Raw genomic sequence first — 17,698 nt, 5'->3', positions numbered from 1 at the left:
CAATTATTAAGAAGGCCTCTCATTTTTCCAGAGACATAAAAAAAAATAACACAATCCAGGCTAAAGAGAGCTGGAGTGCGGCGGAGGCAACATGCAAACGTGAGGAGGAGTGGCCTGGCCGTGTCCTGAAGTGCTGTGACATTCTGAAATCGTTCATGGCCGAGCACGAGTCACGCTCGCCTCTCTAGTCTCCGTCTTCTGATCAGACCTGACGTGGGTGGCATTTAAGTCTAAATACCACATGGCATATGTCACTTCCGGAGATACGCTTGTAATAAAGATTCATTATGCAGGTGTGAGGCGTCGCCCGGGCTGCCACACACACACACACACACACACACACACACACACACACACACACACACACACACACACACACAAACAGACACACACACACACACACACACACACTCGCTGCAGCGCCCGGCGTGTCTTTTGGCAGATTAAAGATATGAAGATGAAGGGAGATGCTGCATTATACTGTTGTGATACTTAATAACTTGCTTAGGTTGGCGCTCAGCCCCCCCCACCCCCAACCCCCAACACCTCCGCTCATGCATAATGCATGTGACCCGCAGCCGGCCGCCGACGCTGAGTCTGCTCTGACAGAGTGAGGGGGCTTAACATTACTAATATATGTGCGCGTTGTGAGTGGAGGCGGGGCTGCGCAGAGCCCTCGCAGGCCGCAGCTCCGCTAACAGGCCGGAGCTCCGTCCCTCCTCAGCAGGCCGCTCGCCAGGAACCGCTTAATATACAGAGAAGCTTTCCATCCCAACTTCACTGGGGACGGTGGAGATGTGTTCCTGCTGGGTCGGCGGCCGTTTCTCCACCCCCCCCCCCCCCCCCCACTCTTTGTATGCCGTTCGCATCCACTTCAGACAGAGTTTTTGCTAATTTCACCAAAATACTCGAGAAAACAACAGACGTCTGCTGACCAAATGCTGGATTACGATGATTTATTAGACGGCTGCAGTCAGAGAAACTGTGTGTGTGTGTGTGTGTGTGTGTGTGTGTGCGTGCGTGCACCGTCTGCCTTGTTTTCTCTGTCAGTTTATTCCCATTCGAGGTTTCACTTGTGCATAGTTAATGGAATCGTTTTGCTGTATCCTCTTGCTCTGCTACGCTAAAACCATATGCTACTTCCAGATTGGCACCACCCACTGCTTGTCTCGCTGCAGCGATCCTAAATATCCCGTCGGGTTGAGAGGACAGATGTGAATGTGTTTTTTTTTTTTTTTTTTCTTAAATTCAAAACATTTTTATTTTGCTCTGCTAAAAAGAAAAAGAAAAAAATCATTAACAAGCTTATGTCAAATTTAGGTGGAAACTTTTGTCTTGATTTAAATGCATCTGGTTGTCTTGACTTCTATTAATCACTGTTTATTCAGTGAGCCGGATGCAGAATTTGTTCTTTCTTTCTTTCCCGCTCAGTTAACTGCTACCATCTGCTACCATGTATGTATATACGCATAGTTTAAAGTCAATCAGTGAATCAGGTGCAGCTTTTATTTCACACAGTTCCTTGTTTTGCAATGTAAAAGAACTATAATCTAATTAAAAGACATTTAGTTTCATCTCTTCCTTTAATGTCCTCCACGTTTTTAGAAATTTTTCACCATTTCACCGCTCTCATCCTTGCTGGTGTTTGGTGTTTCAGCTTCTCCAGACCTGCTGCTGCTGCTGCTGCTGCTGCTGCTGCTGCTGCGATAATCTGAGGAGCCTCCTCACATCGGCATTCTCGGAGGCCGCACACACGCGCAGCCCATGTTTAATTCGGCAAGGCGGGCCGTGCGCCACTGCCTTAACAACACAGGTTATATTTGAATAGGCTTAGGACTTATCCACTGAAGCACACTGTGAACTGTGCGTCTGAGGCAGTTGGAGGGGGGATTGCAATGCCTCAGTGGTTTTGTGGCTTACCTCGCCAGAATATGATATTGTTTAGAATGATAAATGAAGACCTAAGCTCTCATGTAATTCTGAGTTTAAGGGGGGCCGAGCCGCACAAAAAAAAAAAAAAAAAATAGAGATTGCCGGCTCTTTTGCATAATGCAGGATGAGGAGATTTTGTTGTGTGGGTTCATGTTGTCGTGGCGACACTGAAAGAGGTTTAGCAAGTGGGTCAAAACTCCTGAGAACTCTTATCTCATTAAAACACATTTATATATGTAAAAAAGAAAATGTTGTGTACAGCGTTCATCTTTTGCCCTTTAGGAGGTTTGCAAAACTATTCACCACGCAAACACACACACACACACACACACACACACACACACACACCAAGTTCTGTCTTCTTCAGAAAATCTGACGACTTTCAAAGGCTCAATGGCGTTAATGAGCCTCGATTTCTATGCCAGTGGTAGCTGTTGGGTGTCGTGAATAAAGCTCATGATAATGCGGCCGGCTGAGTGCCACTACTGTTGCCATCTTCCCCACTGTTATGGAAATGGTACGTCTCAGCTTTTCTCTTCTTCTCTTCACCTCCTGCTTATTGCAGGCGGCGGTCTCTGCCTTCTTTCCTTTTTGTATTTGCTGCTCCTGCCGTCGCCGCTTACTCGATGTTTGCACAGAATAATCTAGAGAAATACTGCTTATGATGCTGTGTAACGCCGGGCGTTGATGATGCATGTGAAATGGAGTGACATGGAAAAAGGCAGGGGGTGGGGGGGAAAAAGCCCCAGCTCGTACTCTCCCTCTCAGCGTTTGGCCTCTTTTTTATCCTCCAGCACATGCAGTGCAGCCGGCGCTGGTGCGCGAGGACTCAAGGAGAGTCTGTTTAGAGAAGCAGGAGGGAAAGATAATTTGCTATAAGAGGGTCGCGTAGTTGCCTCATATTCGGACCTCTTAGCTTTCAAGGTGAAGTGGCATGAAAGGAGGTGAAACTTCAATGGGCAGCCGGTCTGGTCTCGGGTCCACGGGCGATTTCTTTCATGGCTTCCATCTCCAGCTGAGGACACGGTCGGTTTTTGTCACCTCTTCCCGACTTTTCAGAGGAAATCAATTCGCCTCTAAAGGTATATTGGAAATCTTTACCGATGACTCAGACTCGGTGTCCATTTTTAGGTTTTTGATAAAGGAGAATATAGCGGAAAGGAAAGTGCAGCCATTACGTGTATCGAAGTGCAGCACTTCAGGTCTTTTCACTTTACATTTGCTTTTCAGATTATTGCCCAACGCAGTTTGCTGTAATTATATACCGAGGGAACCTCATACAATTTTTTTCCCTTGCGTGTTTTCATGGCAGCAGGTCCAGCGAGTAAACAGAGTGAGAAGAGCGAATTGTGGTGCCAGAGATTTTCCATGCATGAAATCATGTACAGCATCCAACCACAGGTGATTTCCCACTCTTCCCATGGTTCACCACAGTTATTGTGACATTTTAGATGGTAATTCCGCGTTAAGTGTTTTTCATTGTTTTTTTTTAAGTGCATTTTTCTCAGTATTTTATTTATTTGGGGAGAACTCATGCTGAACATCACTTGTGCCTGCATGCTCGCACCTGTTGTGTTGCGTGGCACAGGGCAAACTAGGTTTCAGCGAAGTGAAGAGAGTGAGCTTTCGCACAGCAAATGTATTTTTTTTTTCTTTTTTGCTGCGAGTATCCAGACACGTGGGGTAAATTTGTAATTTTGAGGCTCTCATTTGCATATCCAGCTGTAGACGCGATGTCTGGTTGCTACGGCTATTACAGCTGACGTGTGTCCGGACGTGTTGTGGAGTGAATTGAATTGAGTGATCTTTATCAGTGCTGTTATATGACAGCATAGGTCAGCTTCACGTGTTCAGTCGTAATTCAATCAACTGATTCCACGTTGAGACTCAATTTCATAGTCACGCACGCTTCGGGAACGGTTGGAACGATTCATGAAGCAGCGAGTTGATTGTGTTAAACAGAAAATAATTCTTTACCCCACGGAGCTGTGAACTGACGTGGCTGAGTCAACCCAATAATTCCAGGGTGCAACACAGCTTTGCTATCTTTGCCATTTAAGGGCCAACTCAACAAAAAAAATCTGTGCTGTGCTTGAGTAACTATCGTCTCATCTTTAACCCATCTAAGCACAACAAGAGATGGACTGAATGTCACAGAGTGTGCCGTGCTTACATCAGTTGACCTCATAAAAAGAGAAACAGAAAATGACAAAGACTGAGTGGTTTTACAGTCACCTCCGGTTTTTCTGCCCCAATTATTTTTTGAAGCTGCTGCTTGAATATCACCGGACTGACGTTTCATGACTTTGGTGAGCAATTTCACGTGCACACTCCTTTTTAAAACCTGAAAGGGGGGAGGAGGGGGTCTTTCAATTATTTCAAAAGGGACCTTGATTTAAATTCTAAGATTTCAGATATATTGCATCAGTGGGAATAGGAGAGGCAGGATGGATGAGATGTTTGACCTTTTCAGATTTGTCCCTGGGTAGTGAATTTGCTGGAGGCTGTCGGTGCAGAGAGCAGCGGCGCGTTGAATTATCACTCTCGCTGTTCCAAACGCCGCCGCCGACCCGATCTCCCACTTGCTCCACTCCTGCCGCTAATGGGCGAGGAAGAAGTGCGCCTGGACGAGGGGGAAAAGGTGGAGGGAGTGAAAGACGGAGTGGGAGGTGGTGGTTGGAGTTGCTCTGACTTTGTCCGCGGCTGTAGCCAAGAATGAAAATTACCGTTTTCATCTCGGCGGCGCCGAGGAGAAACAGAGGCGGGTCACATTGTTGTGTCAAATCTTTAGGAGCACAAAACGGGAGACAAAAAGAAAGAGAGAAAAAAAAAGGCTTGTGTCACTCTGCAAAAATGATGGAGCCGGGACTCTGACAGCTACCCGAAGGAAACATGTCAAGGCTTTGACAGATGCTTGTTATATTGAGCAGCGATGATGACTTTTTAGTTGGCTGAGCTTTGACTGAACTCCTCCGGTCCTGCCGTCAATTGAAAGCACGGCAACAGAGAAGGACGAGGAGGAGGAGGAGGAGGAGGACGAGCAGGAGGAGGAGGAGGAGATAAGAACAAACTTTGCAGAAAACTGCTTTTGTGATGGTTTCCTTCTTTTTTCCAAAAGCGCAAAAAGGACATCCTGTCTTTGAGGAGATGAGCTGTCAGAAATCACAATGCCGTGGCAGGGTTTTTTTTTATTATTATTTTTTTTTTATCGTCTCAGGTTTGGCTTAATCTTTTGTGTGTGTGTGTGTGTGTGTGTGTGTTTGTGTTGCGTAGTTGGGTAGGGAGGGGCAGGGGGGTTGGCTCTCCTCTTTTAGGAAAGGGAGGCGGTAAGCAAAAATAAATCAAATCAAATCTGCTTACACACAGCAACATTTTCCCCTCTGGTCACCTGATCCATCCGCTCCCCTCTCTCCGTCTCCACCCATGACTGACGTCCTGCATTGAAAACAAGCGCACGCCAATCCACCCTGGTCATGACCATCGTCCTCATGCTGCATCTCTTCTCTCTCTCTTTCTCCTCCTTTTGTCTTCTGTTTTATTTACCCTTCCCCTCATGCCGCCGCCACCTCAGAGGCCATCTTGTGCGACGTCGGCGAGTTTCACTGCCTCGGCAACAAGGACACCTGCATCCCCGAGGCCTGGCTCTGCGACGGCGAGCCCGACTGCCCCGACGACTCGGACGAGGCCGACGCCGTCTGTAAGTCGCTCATCCACATCCATCGCTCACTAATCAGTCATTAGCGGCACCATCGCAGCACCTCATTTGTCAGCAGGCTTGCGGGTGTCCCCTTTCTTTTTTTTTTTTTAACGGCGCCGCCCGCCACTTTTACAGCCGAACGTTTGAAGGTTTAAGAGAAGGCGGCTTCCCTCTGTTAGAGACCGCGGCAGCTGTTACGGCCGCTACGGTCTCCGTGTTTTATATGTTCCCTGCTGCCTCGGAAGAAGCCTACGATGTCTTTTATGTACCCGAGTAAAACTCTTTGACGCTTACTTCCCTTCTTCCAGGGCAGGAGGGGGCGACCGACGGGTAGAAGAGTGAAATTTGGAAAATAAAAGTTCCTATTTTTTTTTCAGTTTATTATGAGGTCGAAAACAACTGCGGCAATTCCAGCTGTCAGCGATTGTGCAGCGGGAGCCGGGGGAGGGGGAACGAGGGGGCGGCGGTGCATAATTAACAAAACGACTGTGATTGATCACGTTTGGAAATATTTGTGTGTTTTCAAGTCTTGACTGGCAGCTGCGGCGTGACTGGAGAAGTTCTGCTTTCAGAAGAGTCTCAACCGCTGAATGACAAACACTGTTCTTGTGGCAGCTCCACTTTCAGTGCGGACGCAGTCTCAACATTCAATATGTGGAGTGTTTGCATTGTGCCAACTCAACAGATGGGTTTGAGTTTGGACGCTCCAGTCCAGCCGGGGATTTCATGGCTCTGTTGTATTTTTCCTCAAGACGTTTCCAAATATATTTCCAATATGAATGCCACAATGCAACTACAGCTCAGATTTTAAACTACAATTGGCACGTGACCGTAACACAATCGCACTCTATGGTCAACAGAACAAACATGAGATGAAGTTGCATCAACTGTGATTAACATTACCTGCAATACCCTTTTGTAACAGTAGGCCCTACTAAATCTTACACACTGGACCTTTAAAGCAGCGGCAAGTCATTTCAATTGTTTTTTTTTGTTTTTTTTGAAATGATGTTTTTTTTTTTTTTATAGTATCTAACTTTGCTATATTTAAGTGGTAGCAGTTTGGCAACCAATGACCAGCAGGTAATAAGTAGATGACTTTCCTGATTGGAGCCGTACTTCTTAATTTATCTTTTAAAAGGCAAAAAAAACCAAAAGAAAAAACATAATTGACTAGTAAGATATACAGTACATATATGTATATATATATGTGTATATATGCCTATGTGCCTATCCCAGCTGTCTTAGGGCGAAGGCATATATATATATATATATATATATATATATATATATATATATATATATATATATATATATATATATATATATATATATATTATAACTGTTAGTTGGTTGCTGCAAGCCAAGTCATAAGATCGGCAGGATGCAATTAATTATAACTTTGATTGATATTGGCTCCATTATATTTACAGTGCCTGCAGGATGAAGCCATAACATATTCATGCAGCATAACTCATTATAATGATATTATGTATTTATATAAAGGGGAATTATATCAGCTGTGCCCGGCAAACATAGGACAGGATATGAATGTCTGTGGCTCTCTTTAAAGCAATAGCAAACAAACAACAAAAGACAGCCTTACTTTATCGACAGTGACGAGCCCTGAGCGAAGCCTCGACGGACAAATCGCACAGAGTATAAAGCCAACAAACCTTGATTTTTCTTGAGCACGTCAATGAAATTAAGAGAGAATTGTATCTTCTCTGGAAAGGGGCCGGATAATAAATGATTCTGAGAGTCACAGAAACACACAGTCGGAACAACGACGGCCTTGTTCTCCTCAAGTTCGGCTCCGCCAGGGACGTGCAGTCACTGCGCGAGACGAACCGAAGGCCAGAGCGCCTCAGAGTGCACCACCCGGAGACTCTGGGGTTTATCAGCCGAGTCGCAGGCCCTCGTGATGGGACAGCAGACAAGCGACTCGGGGCGTCTGGGAGAAAGGGAGGCACTGCCGCCTTCAGGAAGGTCTAAAGCGACCCTGTGGCAAGATGGCCGCCCCCCCAGTCGCGTCCACTCTCGAGCAGACGCGCTCCCCGCGCAACAAAAAGTGAAAACCTCTGGGATAATCACATACTTAGTTGGCGCATTATACTTACAAGGACGTCTAAATGTCACGGCTGTCTGGGGACGTGGGCACGGGCCCCGCTCCCTGTGCAGCGCAGATAAAAAGTGGGCCGGCCATAATTCAGTTTCTGTAAATATCCTTGCTGGAGCGATTCTATATAAATTGCCGCTTGTAATGGATGTCGGCCGCACGGCGTTTTCCACCCGAGCTGACGCCTCACGCCGGCAAACACTGTCTGTCTCAGGAGTGAAAATCCTCCAGGAATCCTTCAGGAAGGGATTTCATGGACTTTTGGCTCATCTCAGTAGTGCTGCCACGAGGAGCTTTGTGGATCCGGTGGACGAGGAGACCAGTGAATCCTCTGATTGAATTGTCACTCCCAGAGGAAGAGACAATAAAAGGGGTCAGCAGCCGACTTCAAAAACATGGTCACGGAGGCAGCGTCTCGCCGCTCCGGCTCGGCTTGACCCAATCAACGCTGATGCTGATCCCAGTGTCCGTGGGACACGGGGGAGAGGAGCTGTTCAAAGTCGGCTCCTCTCCGGGGTCCCTTCCATTTATTCCCCTTCAGCGACAGGGGAGGGCATCTCTCCACATGCCTCCCTTTAAAGTCCTCCTCATCAGTTTCCCACAGAGAGCAGTAAAACTGGCAGGAGCTGCGCTCAGAGCTTCATCACCTTTATCTAATTCTTTGACCACTAATGTAATTGTAGGTAATGATACTGGACTATAAATTAACTAAGAGATTTGTTTCAGAAGTGGATGAATTTGTCTTTTTTTTTCCACCTCCGACCAGCATCATTATATAATTTGCCCCGTAATTTGATTTCATTTAGTTTTTAAAGATTCAAAATTCAAGAAGGCCACTTTTGAAATGACCAAAGTGGCACTGCTTACGAGAGACGGTGCAAACACAAAAAGCAACATTCAAAGCAAGGTGAGAAATGGCAAGAGCAACAAAAACAATCTGAAATAACATTATAGTAATACAGTTTTTTTTCTTTTTTTCTCCTATTTTTTATATAAAAATATATTCAATATTGTTAGAGAACATAACTGTCAAAATAGCTTAAAGGTGAGTAGTACATTTCGCTATGCATCCATTGTGTCAAGGCCTTTGAATGATGAGCCATTTTTGCTATTCTTCTATGTACCCTAAATTGAAAACACACACAAAAAATGCATCACTTCAAAATATGTCATTGCTGAGGTTGTGATGACACACTCTGCTCCTCGACATTCAGCAGCCCTTGCTTTTTTATGTGCATTTCTATACACGCTGTCCAGTATCCTCTATATACGAGGCAGGCAGACGCTGAGGTCAGATAGCGGCTGGTCATGCACGCCATCAGATAGCGCTGTGGGATGTGTGTAGCCTTAGCATTAAAGTCTAATCTCCACCAAACCTCCGTCTCAGCTTGACATTAACCTGCCCTTCTCCATCCTCGGCCGTCCTCACTGTTGTTATTTGTGCTTATAAGCCCTCGGCCTTTATTGATCCCCGGAGGGAAATAGAAAGGATTTCCTTTATTGTGGTATGAATTATTAAAATGATCATTTTGGTGGTATGCAGAACTCTTTCCTTGGTGACAGGCCGTGTTTATCCCCACTGCTGCTTATTGTGTGCTGGTGGGTATGTTAGTCCATGCTCATTGTTTAGCCACTGTCACATTTTCCCACAATCCCCAGCCCAGAGCTGCCATCGACTGCACACACAACTGTGTTTGTCGAGAGCGCATCTTAAATGCTCTTAAAACACGTTTGTTTTTGTTTTTTCAAAACAAGTGGAAGTAGCTGACAAAGCCCCCCCCACCCCCCCCGCGCCCCACCTTCTTCGAAAAAGCAACGCTCAGAAGTGCTGAGGATGTTTGATCTGTCGGCGCTGTGATGGAGCTTCAGTGACGGTAATCAGCGCGTCTCAGACCTCCTATCGACATCCTGCAGGGTGTTTTAACTGCCAAGTCACATATTGTAATAAATGGATCGCAAATATGTGCACTCCCCCCCCCCCCCTCCCGCATACCCACCTACCCTCTCCCATGAGAATTGGCCCCAGCCGGATGGAGGGTTTAGCGGCTAATGTAGCGTAGAACCTTGTTATTGAGCTGAAGGACGGTGGCTTTTGCATTATGTAATGTTTATTTTCCCGCCGCCGCCGCCATCACCTCCCTCCTGGAAGCGCTGAGGCGTGACGCTCTTGACTCATCGCAACAACCCGAAACACGACTTTTACGGCGGGAACATTTTTTTTAGATGAAAGCAGCGCTCCCCCGGCTCTGATCCCAGCGCTTGCTGCCGAGATGCTCAGTGAAAACTGGCTGCTTGAGTTTTGCCAGGTGCGCGAGTCCTCGCCAGCGGTCCGCCGTTAGCCTAGCTGTTCACTCTCCCAGTCTTCGTCGCTCTCCTCCGTTCCGGGCCCCTCCGACCTGGCAGCTACGTTCTCGGGGCTTTAAAATGAGACATTTTCCTTCTCGACTATTAGCGCCACGACTTATGTACACTTCCTCGGGCGCGCGCCATCTGTTTCGCCCAGCGTCTGGGCAGGCAGGGATGCAGACACAGTAAATATTTTTGCGTCTGCTCTTTGCGCTGAGACGCTCCTTCCAGTCTCAAGTCGGCTGTGGTTATGACTCAAAATGTCAGCGCCGGATAAAACTTGCGCTTTTCTGTCCCTTTACATATAATTTGCCGCGCTCAGGCCCGTCCTGCCCCCACGCCCCCACCCCCCCATCATCCTCCTTGTCTCTGCAGTTGAAGACATTTCCTTGTCTCAGGCCAAAGCGTCAGCGGGGGAGTAAACTTAGTTGCCCTGGTGACAATCTGGCAGATTGCTCATCTCTCAGTCATGTCAGTGGTGACGCGCAGCGAGCAGCTCCGTCTTTGCTCCGGCAGCTCCTCCTCTTTCGGCCGTTGGCGGCGCTAAACGCTGTTTTCGGTGAATTTTGTCCGGGAGTTACCTGTAGAACGGCGGCACGCTGGCGGTTTACGAACCCAGCGTGACATTTTAAAAATCGTAAGCCTCCAATTATCTCACGCCTGCAGCGGAGGGCGCAGCGCAGCGCTAAAATCTGTGAAAAGTTGCCTTCAGTGGCCTTTGCTGGTCCGGCGCTCAAGCAGCCAGGCCAGGCTTGACTACTGATTAGCTCAGTGACATTGACCTCTGTTTATTTAGCAACTAGGACCAAAAGCAAGCATAGCAGAGGGCGATAGGGAGGAGCTCATGGAGCCTCGTGCAGCCAGACACTCTGCAAACATGGTCGACGGCCACTCGAAGGGATCTGGGCTGCTGCCAGAGGAACAACACGTTCACCCACTCACTGTGCGCATTCTTCTCCTATAATGCATCAACCTTGTGCCTTCTGGCAAATCACATTAAATAAGGTAAAGAGAGACTCTTGCACTGCTATGAAATCAATTGATTTTACGCTGTAGTGCAGCGGTCCAATTTGGGCCCGGAAAGTAATTACACTCACTACATAGAGGGAGATACACATAAAGTGAAAAAGGTCAAGTTTGTTTTTCCCCCTTTTTTTTTTTTTTTTTTTTTTTTTTATCACGCAGCCTTTTAGGATTCAATGGGGGAGCATTTTTAGAATACGTTTGAATGTGACGGCTCAATTTAACATGTTACAGATTGCAGCCAGATGAGAATCTGCTCCGTCTGTGCCTGAGTGCTATTGGAACAAGACACTCAGTAGGAGGAGTAAATGTTGATGTTGCTTTTTCCAAATTATTCTTATTATTATTAGGTTTCATTCTAATAGTTAAGCGTTTGAGGTAGCTGTGAATAAAGGCTGAGATCTTTCTGTCGACCTGAAAAGTTTCTCGTGAGTGCACGCAAATAAAAAAAAACGGCTACGCTTAGAATTTCATTATTTTTGTGTTCATTTATTTTGATTATTTGCTTCGGTTCTTGGCAGAGCAGAATTTTATTTCCAAAGAGCCTGAATGACAGTTGTGGCTTGTGATGGTGGGGCAGCATTCACTTCTTTAGTCATAGAAAAGAGGTCTTGTGTCTTTGGAAAAGACGACCACCAAATCTGCTACGTGCGTTTTGCATCCTGTTGACGATGTGAAATATTTCCCTCTGCTTTTTTTTTTTTTTTTTGCATCACTGCAGTGCACTTCGTTGTCTAATGACTTAATTCTTATTTGAGTCTTTCTAACAATATGCTGTATGCATTATTCATTGGATGCTGGCCCCAGAACAATTATTTGCGAGCATTTGCATAATGGCTGGTCACAAAAGTATCTCCATCGACTCGTTGCGTCGTTGTTCTCCAAATGCTAATAAAGAAGAGGGCTTCCCTGTGTTTGGGGACGGGCGGCTTTACGTTTTCCCGAAGCGATGTATTCCTCTTTCTTGACGTGCGCATCGATTCTTTATTGCGCCGCACAGCCTAAATGTCACAAATGCCAACACTTGGCTTCATTTCACTGTACACTGGAGGCGTTTTCCCTCTCGACAATATACAATGTGGCAGGAGTACCGACCACACTGCTAATTTGATGTTCCGTCACCGTCCACCTTTCCAGCAGCGCAGCAGAAAACGGCTTCGTTGCTTGTCAAATTCTTCCTGTGTTTGCCTTTTTGAGTTCAATGATAATAATATTACAATACATATCAGAACGCTGATAACCTGGTCGGGTAAGTTGATACTACTTTTTCTTTGTGCACTCCCAATGCTCTTCCATTTAGCTAGGTTAGCTACTAACCCCAGGGGTTTGTAGCAGATCTATACACCTGTTTAACGTGACTGCTCCGTTTAGTCTTTAGTCAAACTAAGACTCGGAGGATGATTATCAATATTGTCCGTTCTGTGTTAAATGCCGTGTCTGCAAGTGAACACACAGTCCAACGCAGAAACACAGAGGTGATAATACAGAGCCAAACATGGCGGACGTCCTTGTTTGGCTGCGTCAGTCGAGAGACATTCCAACTCAGTGTGTATTTTGTTAACATAGAAAAAGACAGAGGGTGCAAAGCTGTTAAAACACGCGAGAACAGAAGGTGGCGGTAGCACCGGCTTGGCTGAGTCCCGTCCAACACTGGCCGCGCCTCCTCACATATGCATACATTCTCCCAACAGGGACTCGTTCAGTTCACACTGTGCCGTTGGCGGACGCTCAGCGGCTACACGTGATTAGTTCTCGAGCGCTGGGAAGCTCTTTTTTTTTGCCCCGCGTTCACAACCGTCTCAAGGTGTGTTCAAAGGAAATTAAAATGAAGATGGGTTGTGAATTTGTTTTGTTTTTTTCTTTGCCTTCCGCGAAAGGAATTTGAGCAATTTGCAGTCAAGGTTATGACTTTGGAAAAAAAAAAAAGAAAAAAAGAATGCTCTTCTGACAAAATAAATCAGTTTAAAACATTAAAAGTCGGCATGAATCTTTGAAGCTGTAACCCTGACAACCTTTGCACGAAAACAATATTGCTTAAAACTGTTTTAAATTAAGATTTTTTTTTTTTTTTAATTTGCTTAACAGGGCATATTCATTACAATGGCAATGTGTGGAACCCTCTTGGGTTCTGCTCCCTTTCTCTTCTGTTCTTAGTTTGCAGCACCAGAATATTCCAGCTCATCAAATTAATTTCAAATTTTTGAAACACCCTTAAATAGTCGCTGTCCTACTGCTGCTTTAGCAATTGTAACCATGCTGGAGAGGCTCTGCAGTTAGCTTAGCTAGCGGGCCTCTCACCTTTACTGAGCTCTGCTGACTAAATGTGTTGTTTAAATTGTTTTTGTGATGCTAAATGTGGCAGGCGTTGGCTTCCTCTGTTTTTCTTTTTGATCGGGAAACATGGCCCATCCAATTTCAGCCAAAACACAGTTTCTGCCTATGCCGCTGGCTTACGGCATGCTCAGAATGCACTTGCAGTATTACGCACTTGATGAAATAAAAAGGCTCTCGCAAAAAAACATTAATAAAAATACCGATGCCAAACACAAATGTTCCCCAGTTTGCGCGAATAAGCACATAGACGTTGTAATTCGTTAGCCTTCGAGGTTGGAACATCTGCTTTCCGCTCAGCGTCATGATTAAAGTGGCGTTTAAGTGTGCTTGCACATTTCATCCCTGAACATTATTCATTCATCAAGCCATTACCAGGACCATGCGGTTTTCATCGAAAAATAATTGGAGGTTTACCCGTCAGGAGTTGCCCTGACACTACAGGGACCCATCAGCTCATCTTTTTCATCCAGCCAGCAGCCGTCTATAGCCGGAGCTGCAGCTGCAGCCTGCGTTTGTGCAAGAGGACGGACGCAGCGTCTCATTTTAAGCGTCCCAGAACAAAAGCTGAATACGCACATATATAATTGTGTATTTAAATTAAATTGAGTGAATACCACCCCCCAAAAGAAATCACTGATAAACACTTTTCAAGCTTAAAGTAAAAAAAAAAAATTGCTCACATTCATTTGATTTTGCATCATCAGTATATTATTATAAACTTTAACTTGACATGAGTTCAGGCTTTTGTGGTGCATTTGTCATTTTCACATTCCTTTTGAATTGCCGAAGCCACATGTGGTCAAGACCTTGTCTGGACTCTCACTGTGGTCAAGCTGAAATGGACTCTGTAGGGAGCAGCCGAGGAGGGTTGAGATGCGAGGGTTGGCACTGATGCTGCATGGCTTTTTTTGTTTGTTTGTTTTTTTGTCCCCTGGAATTAGGAGCTTTGGAGAGAATCTCCAGCATCCGCTGTCGCGTCACGTATCCCGTCTCTCGTACGTACGACTTTTGAACAGCCATCCGACATAATACAGTGGTCTGGGAATTGACGGAGGAATCCAAAGCACCTCAGCCATTGAGAGACCATCTGTGTATCCCTGCGTGACAGATCAGAGCCGCTGAATATTCATGCGCCATCCCTCCCCTTATCACATTAGATTAGGACCCATGTGGCGAGAGAGCAGTGGGAGAGGCCGACAGCGCTGCTGCGCTTGTCAGAGACCTTTACAGCTGCGTGTTAAATAGTGCATTTGCCAAATGTACATGTGCTAAGATGCCACACTGGGTTAAATTCTATTCTGTGAGAAGGTGTTGTTGTTTTTTTTCCGCCCCCTTGGTTAATGATGCTGCAGAGACCGCCGAATGGTTGCATGTGTTAGACACTGTCGCCAGAGCCTAAATCCACACGGAAAGGCCTGGGAATTTTCCAGCGAGCTGAGCCTTTAAACACCAGGACGCATCAGGTAATGAATGCAAACGTCGAGTTGTTCAGTTCAACAGAAAGCAGTGCTTTTTCAGTAGTTTGAGACAGTTTTCTGAGTTTCTTTAATCAATTTGTGCTTTAAAACATGTCTCTGAATGCTATTCAGATCAAATATCGTTACACAATATACTTACTATATTATATATTATATTTTATATTATATATTATACGATATTATACTTAATATACTTACACATACGCTGCATATCATTGCATATTATTCCAATCGTTGGGTTTATTCAAACCAAACGGCTAAAAGATGATGAGGAAAACGCTCGGAGCAGACGGCCAAGTCCCCTCTATGCCTGCCGTATGAATGGGAAGGTGAACTCGGAGGAATGAGGTCACTGGTGTTTGACTCACCCGAATAGCAACGGAGAGAATCACCGAGGCCTGAAGAGGAGCATAGAAACTCTATTTAGCCGCCGCTGCCGCTGCCGCTTCCTTCCGCTTTCAAGCGCTGGGGAATGCTTTGGCAGAGGAACTAATAAAAAGGTCTTTATGGCGTCGGTGCAGATGCCGACCGGTCGGCTCGCATCTTCACTCCTGTAAATCAGCGGCGGAATGGCAGCCTTCATCGTAACGGCCCACATTAATTACGCCGCCTCGTACTTAGCAAAGTAGAAACGGACCCGGTGAATAAGTGAGCGGCCGGGCCGAGAGGGTTCAGATATGCTGGGGTGTGTGTTGCAGAGGCGGGGGGACCTCTGGGGGGAAGTGGTGGGTGGGGGGTGCTACTGATACCTCCACTCGCGGTGATAAATCTTCCCATTAAGTGGCTGCAGTGGCACACTGCTGGTAATTGATATCAGCGTAGTTAAGGGCGGAGATGTGACACATTTACAGTGGCGGTGCTCTGGTCAGCTGTGTTTTATGCACTCTGCTAGCCGCCGCCGCCGCCGCCGCTATTTGCCTGTTTGCCTTGTGAATCTTTAAGCAGCTGCTTCCTCTCTCGTCGCTGTGTTTTGCCCGAGCGGCGAGGAGAGTCGAGCACCTTGTTACAGGACTTACAGGAGCCATCGTGGCTGCAAAGAGGGGAAGGAAAAAAAACAAACATGCGGCAAACATCTGTTATATGCAAAAGAACAATGCTGCAAAGTCGATGGATTTGCATATGCTCAGGCTGCTCTGGCTCCTGCGAAAAAAATAAAAATAAAATAAAAGGTCCTGAAGTATCAGCAGTTTACTCACAAAGTACCAGGGAAATATGTTTACCTCAGTGGAAATGACAATGAAATATGCAACAAAAAAAAATAAAAATAACACATGGCCTTTATTCTTGCAGTCAGTATGCAAAAAAGCAACATTGAATTTGCTTTGCATATACAAGTGACACGGCGCATTACTTATTCATGTGAAGGGGAATTAAGAAAACTGTTTGTTGATATTTCTGCCTTTTTTTTTTTCATTTGCAGGTGCAGAGCAGGTGGCGATCAGGTGTCCCCTCAACCACATGCAGTGCATCGGCACCAAGAAATGCATTCATTTCAACAAGCTGTGCAACGGCGCTCGAGACTGCGAGGACGGCTACGACGAGGGCGTTCACTGTCGAGGTAGGAGTTACACACACACACACACACACACACACACACCACCACCACCACCACCCGTTCTCGTCGCCTTGGGTTGGAAATGCATAAAATAATAGCCTACTCTTTATGTTATGATAATTCCCATTCTTATGTGGATTATTAAGATTGTTAAATTCAAGAGTGAAATATTTACCCTTGGAAAGCGCTTTTCGTTTTGTTTGCTTCTAATATGCATAAAGTTCATTATACTCGCCTTTTATTCGAGTAAATAGAGAGTCAGGAATTATTAAGCGTTATCTACATTGTCTCTGTTTGCTTTGATTCATTACAAATGCACACCAGCCCAGTTTTATTTTAACTGCCATCATCCATTTAGCTTCTTGTGATTTTAACTTGGTTGCCACGGTGACGGCTCAGCCCCTCCAGCCAAAGCAGCAGCTTTTACATGGACGTCAGTGTCTGCGTGATGAGTTCGCACAGTTTTGGACCATCCAGGATCCTGTGATGTTTGCTTATCAATGGACACAGCAGGTTTTTAGTCGTTGAAAATATGGTTTATCCACCAATCGCATTCTTTCAAGTAAGAATAGAAGAGACGGTCTGGCTAACCAGCTCATCTCTAGCAAGTCCAGTAATGTTTCATCTTCTCATTGCTGAAAGACAGAACTTGACCTTCACCTTGATCCAGTAGTTACGATCTCATTGGCCCTGTTTGCTTTTGTTGCCATGTCTCAGCTCTCCGTATGCGGGTGAAAAAGCAGAAATCGGCAGAGCAGAATCCCACGCTGAGGATTTTCTAATGAATTTCGCTCGCCGCTAATCTGATTAAAGTGTCCTGGAAAGTCAAGAGTCGTGTCCAGAAACCGTCGGTAATGTCAAGTGTTGTGTTGTTCCCCCAGTTTGTCCGTTGTTGTGGTTTCTAGAACCCGCATGTTGGCCGAACTGTTGGAGACCTTGGCTTCTCCTGAAAGGGAGCGAATGAACTATGATTGCAGCCCTTTTCTCCTCCAGTCTGCCACTTGTTTGGCCGGAAACACAACATTGTTGACCCGCGGTAGAGTATAAGTTGTGCTGTCGTGAGTGTGTGTGAGTGCTGGGTGAAAAGATGCGGCTACCTCTCTCACAGCCATGAGACCCCTTAGATGTTGACTCGGAGGAGGAAACTCCTGCACAGCGTTTCACTCTGTCTTGACCTGTTGTCTGCATTTTTTTTTTTTTTTAGCACCTCTTCC

The 17,698-nt window shown here is 45.9% G+C and overlaps 1 protein-coding gene across 1 annotated transcript in view; it reads left to right on the top strand.

Annotated features, from left to right (window-relative positions):
* The first annotated feature begins 4,534 nt into the window (after window positions 1–4,534).
* The window catches only part of lrp1bb (low density lipoprotein receptor-related protein 1Bb), a 162,882-nt gene continuing 149,718 nt past the window's right edge, over window positions 4,535–17,698 (top strand). The window contains exons 1-3 of the mRNA XM_076040321.1: window positions 4,535–4,601; window positions 5,504–5,629; window positions 16,350–16,487. Of these exons, the coding sequence (XP_075896436.1) occupies window positions 4,535–4,601; window positions 5,504–5,629; window positions 16,350–16,487 (331 nt within the window). The remainder of the gene's footprint in view (window positions 4,602–5,503; window positions 5,630–16,349; window positions 16,488–17,698) is intronic.

This window comes from Nelusetta ayraudi, unplaced genomic scaffold (genome assembly GCF_046127955.1).
Source record: "Nelusetta ayraudi isolate G7.1 ecotype Tasmania unplaced genomic scaffold, CSIRO-AGI_Nayr_v1 ptg000060l, whole genome shotgun sequence".
In the NCBI taxonomy this organism is placed as follows: domain Eukaryota; kingdom Metazoa; phylum Chordata; class Actinopteri; order Tetraodontiformes; family Monacanthidae; genus Nelusetta; species Nelusetta ayraudi.
The sequence above is the reverse complement of the archived record's forward strand: the minus strand, read 5'-3'. Positions and strand labels throughout refer to the sequence as shown.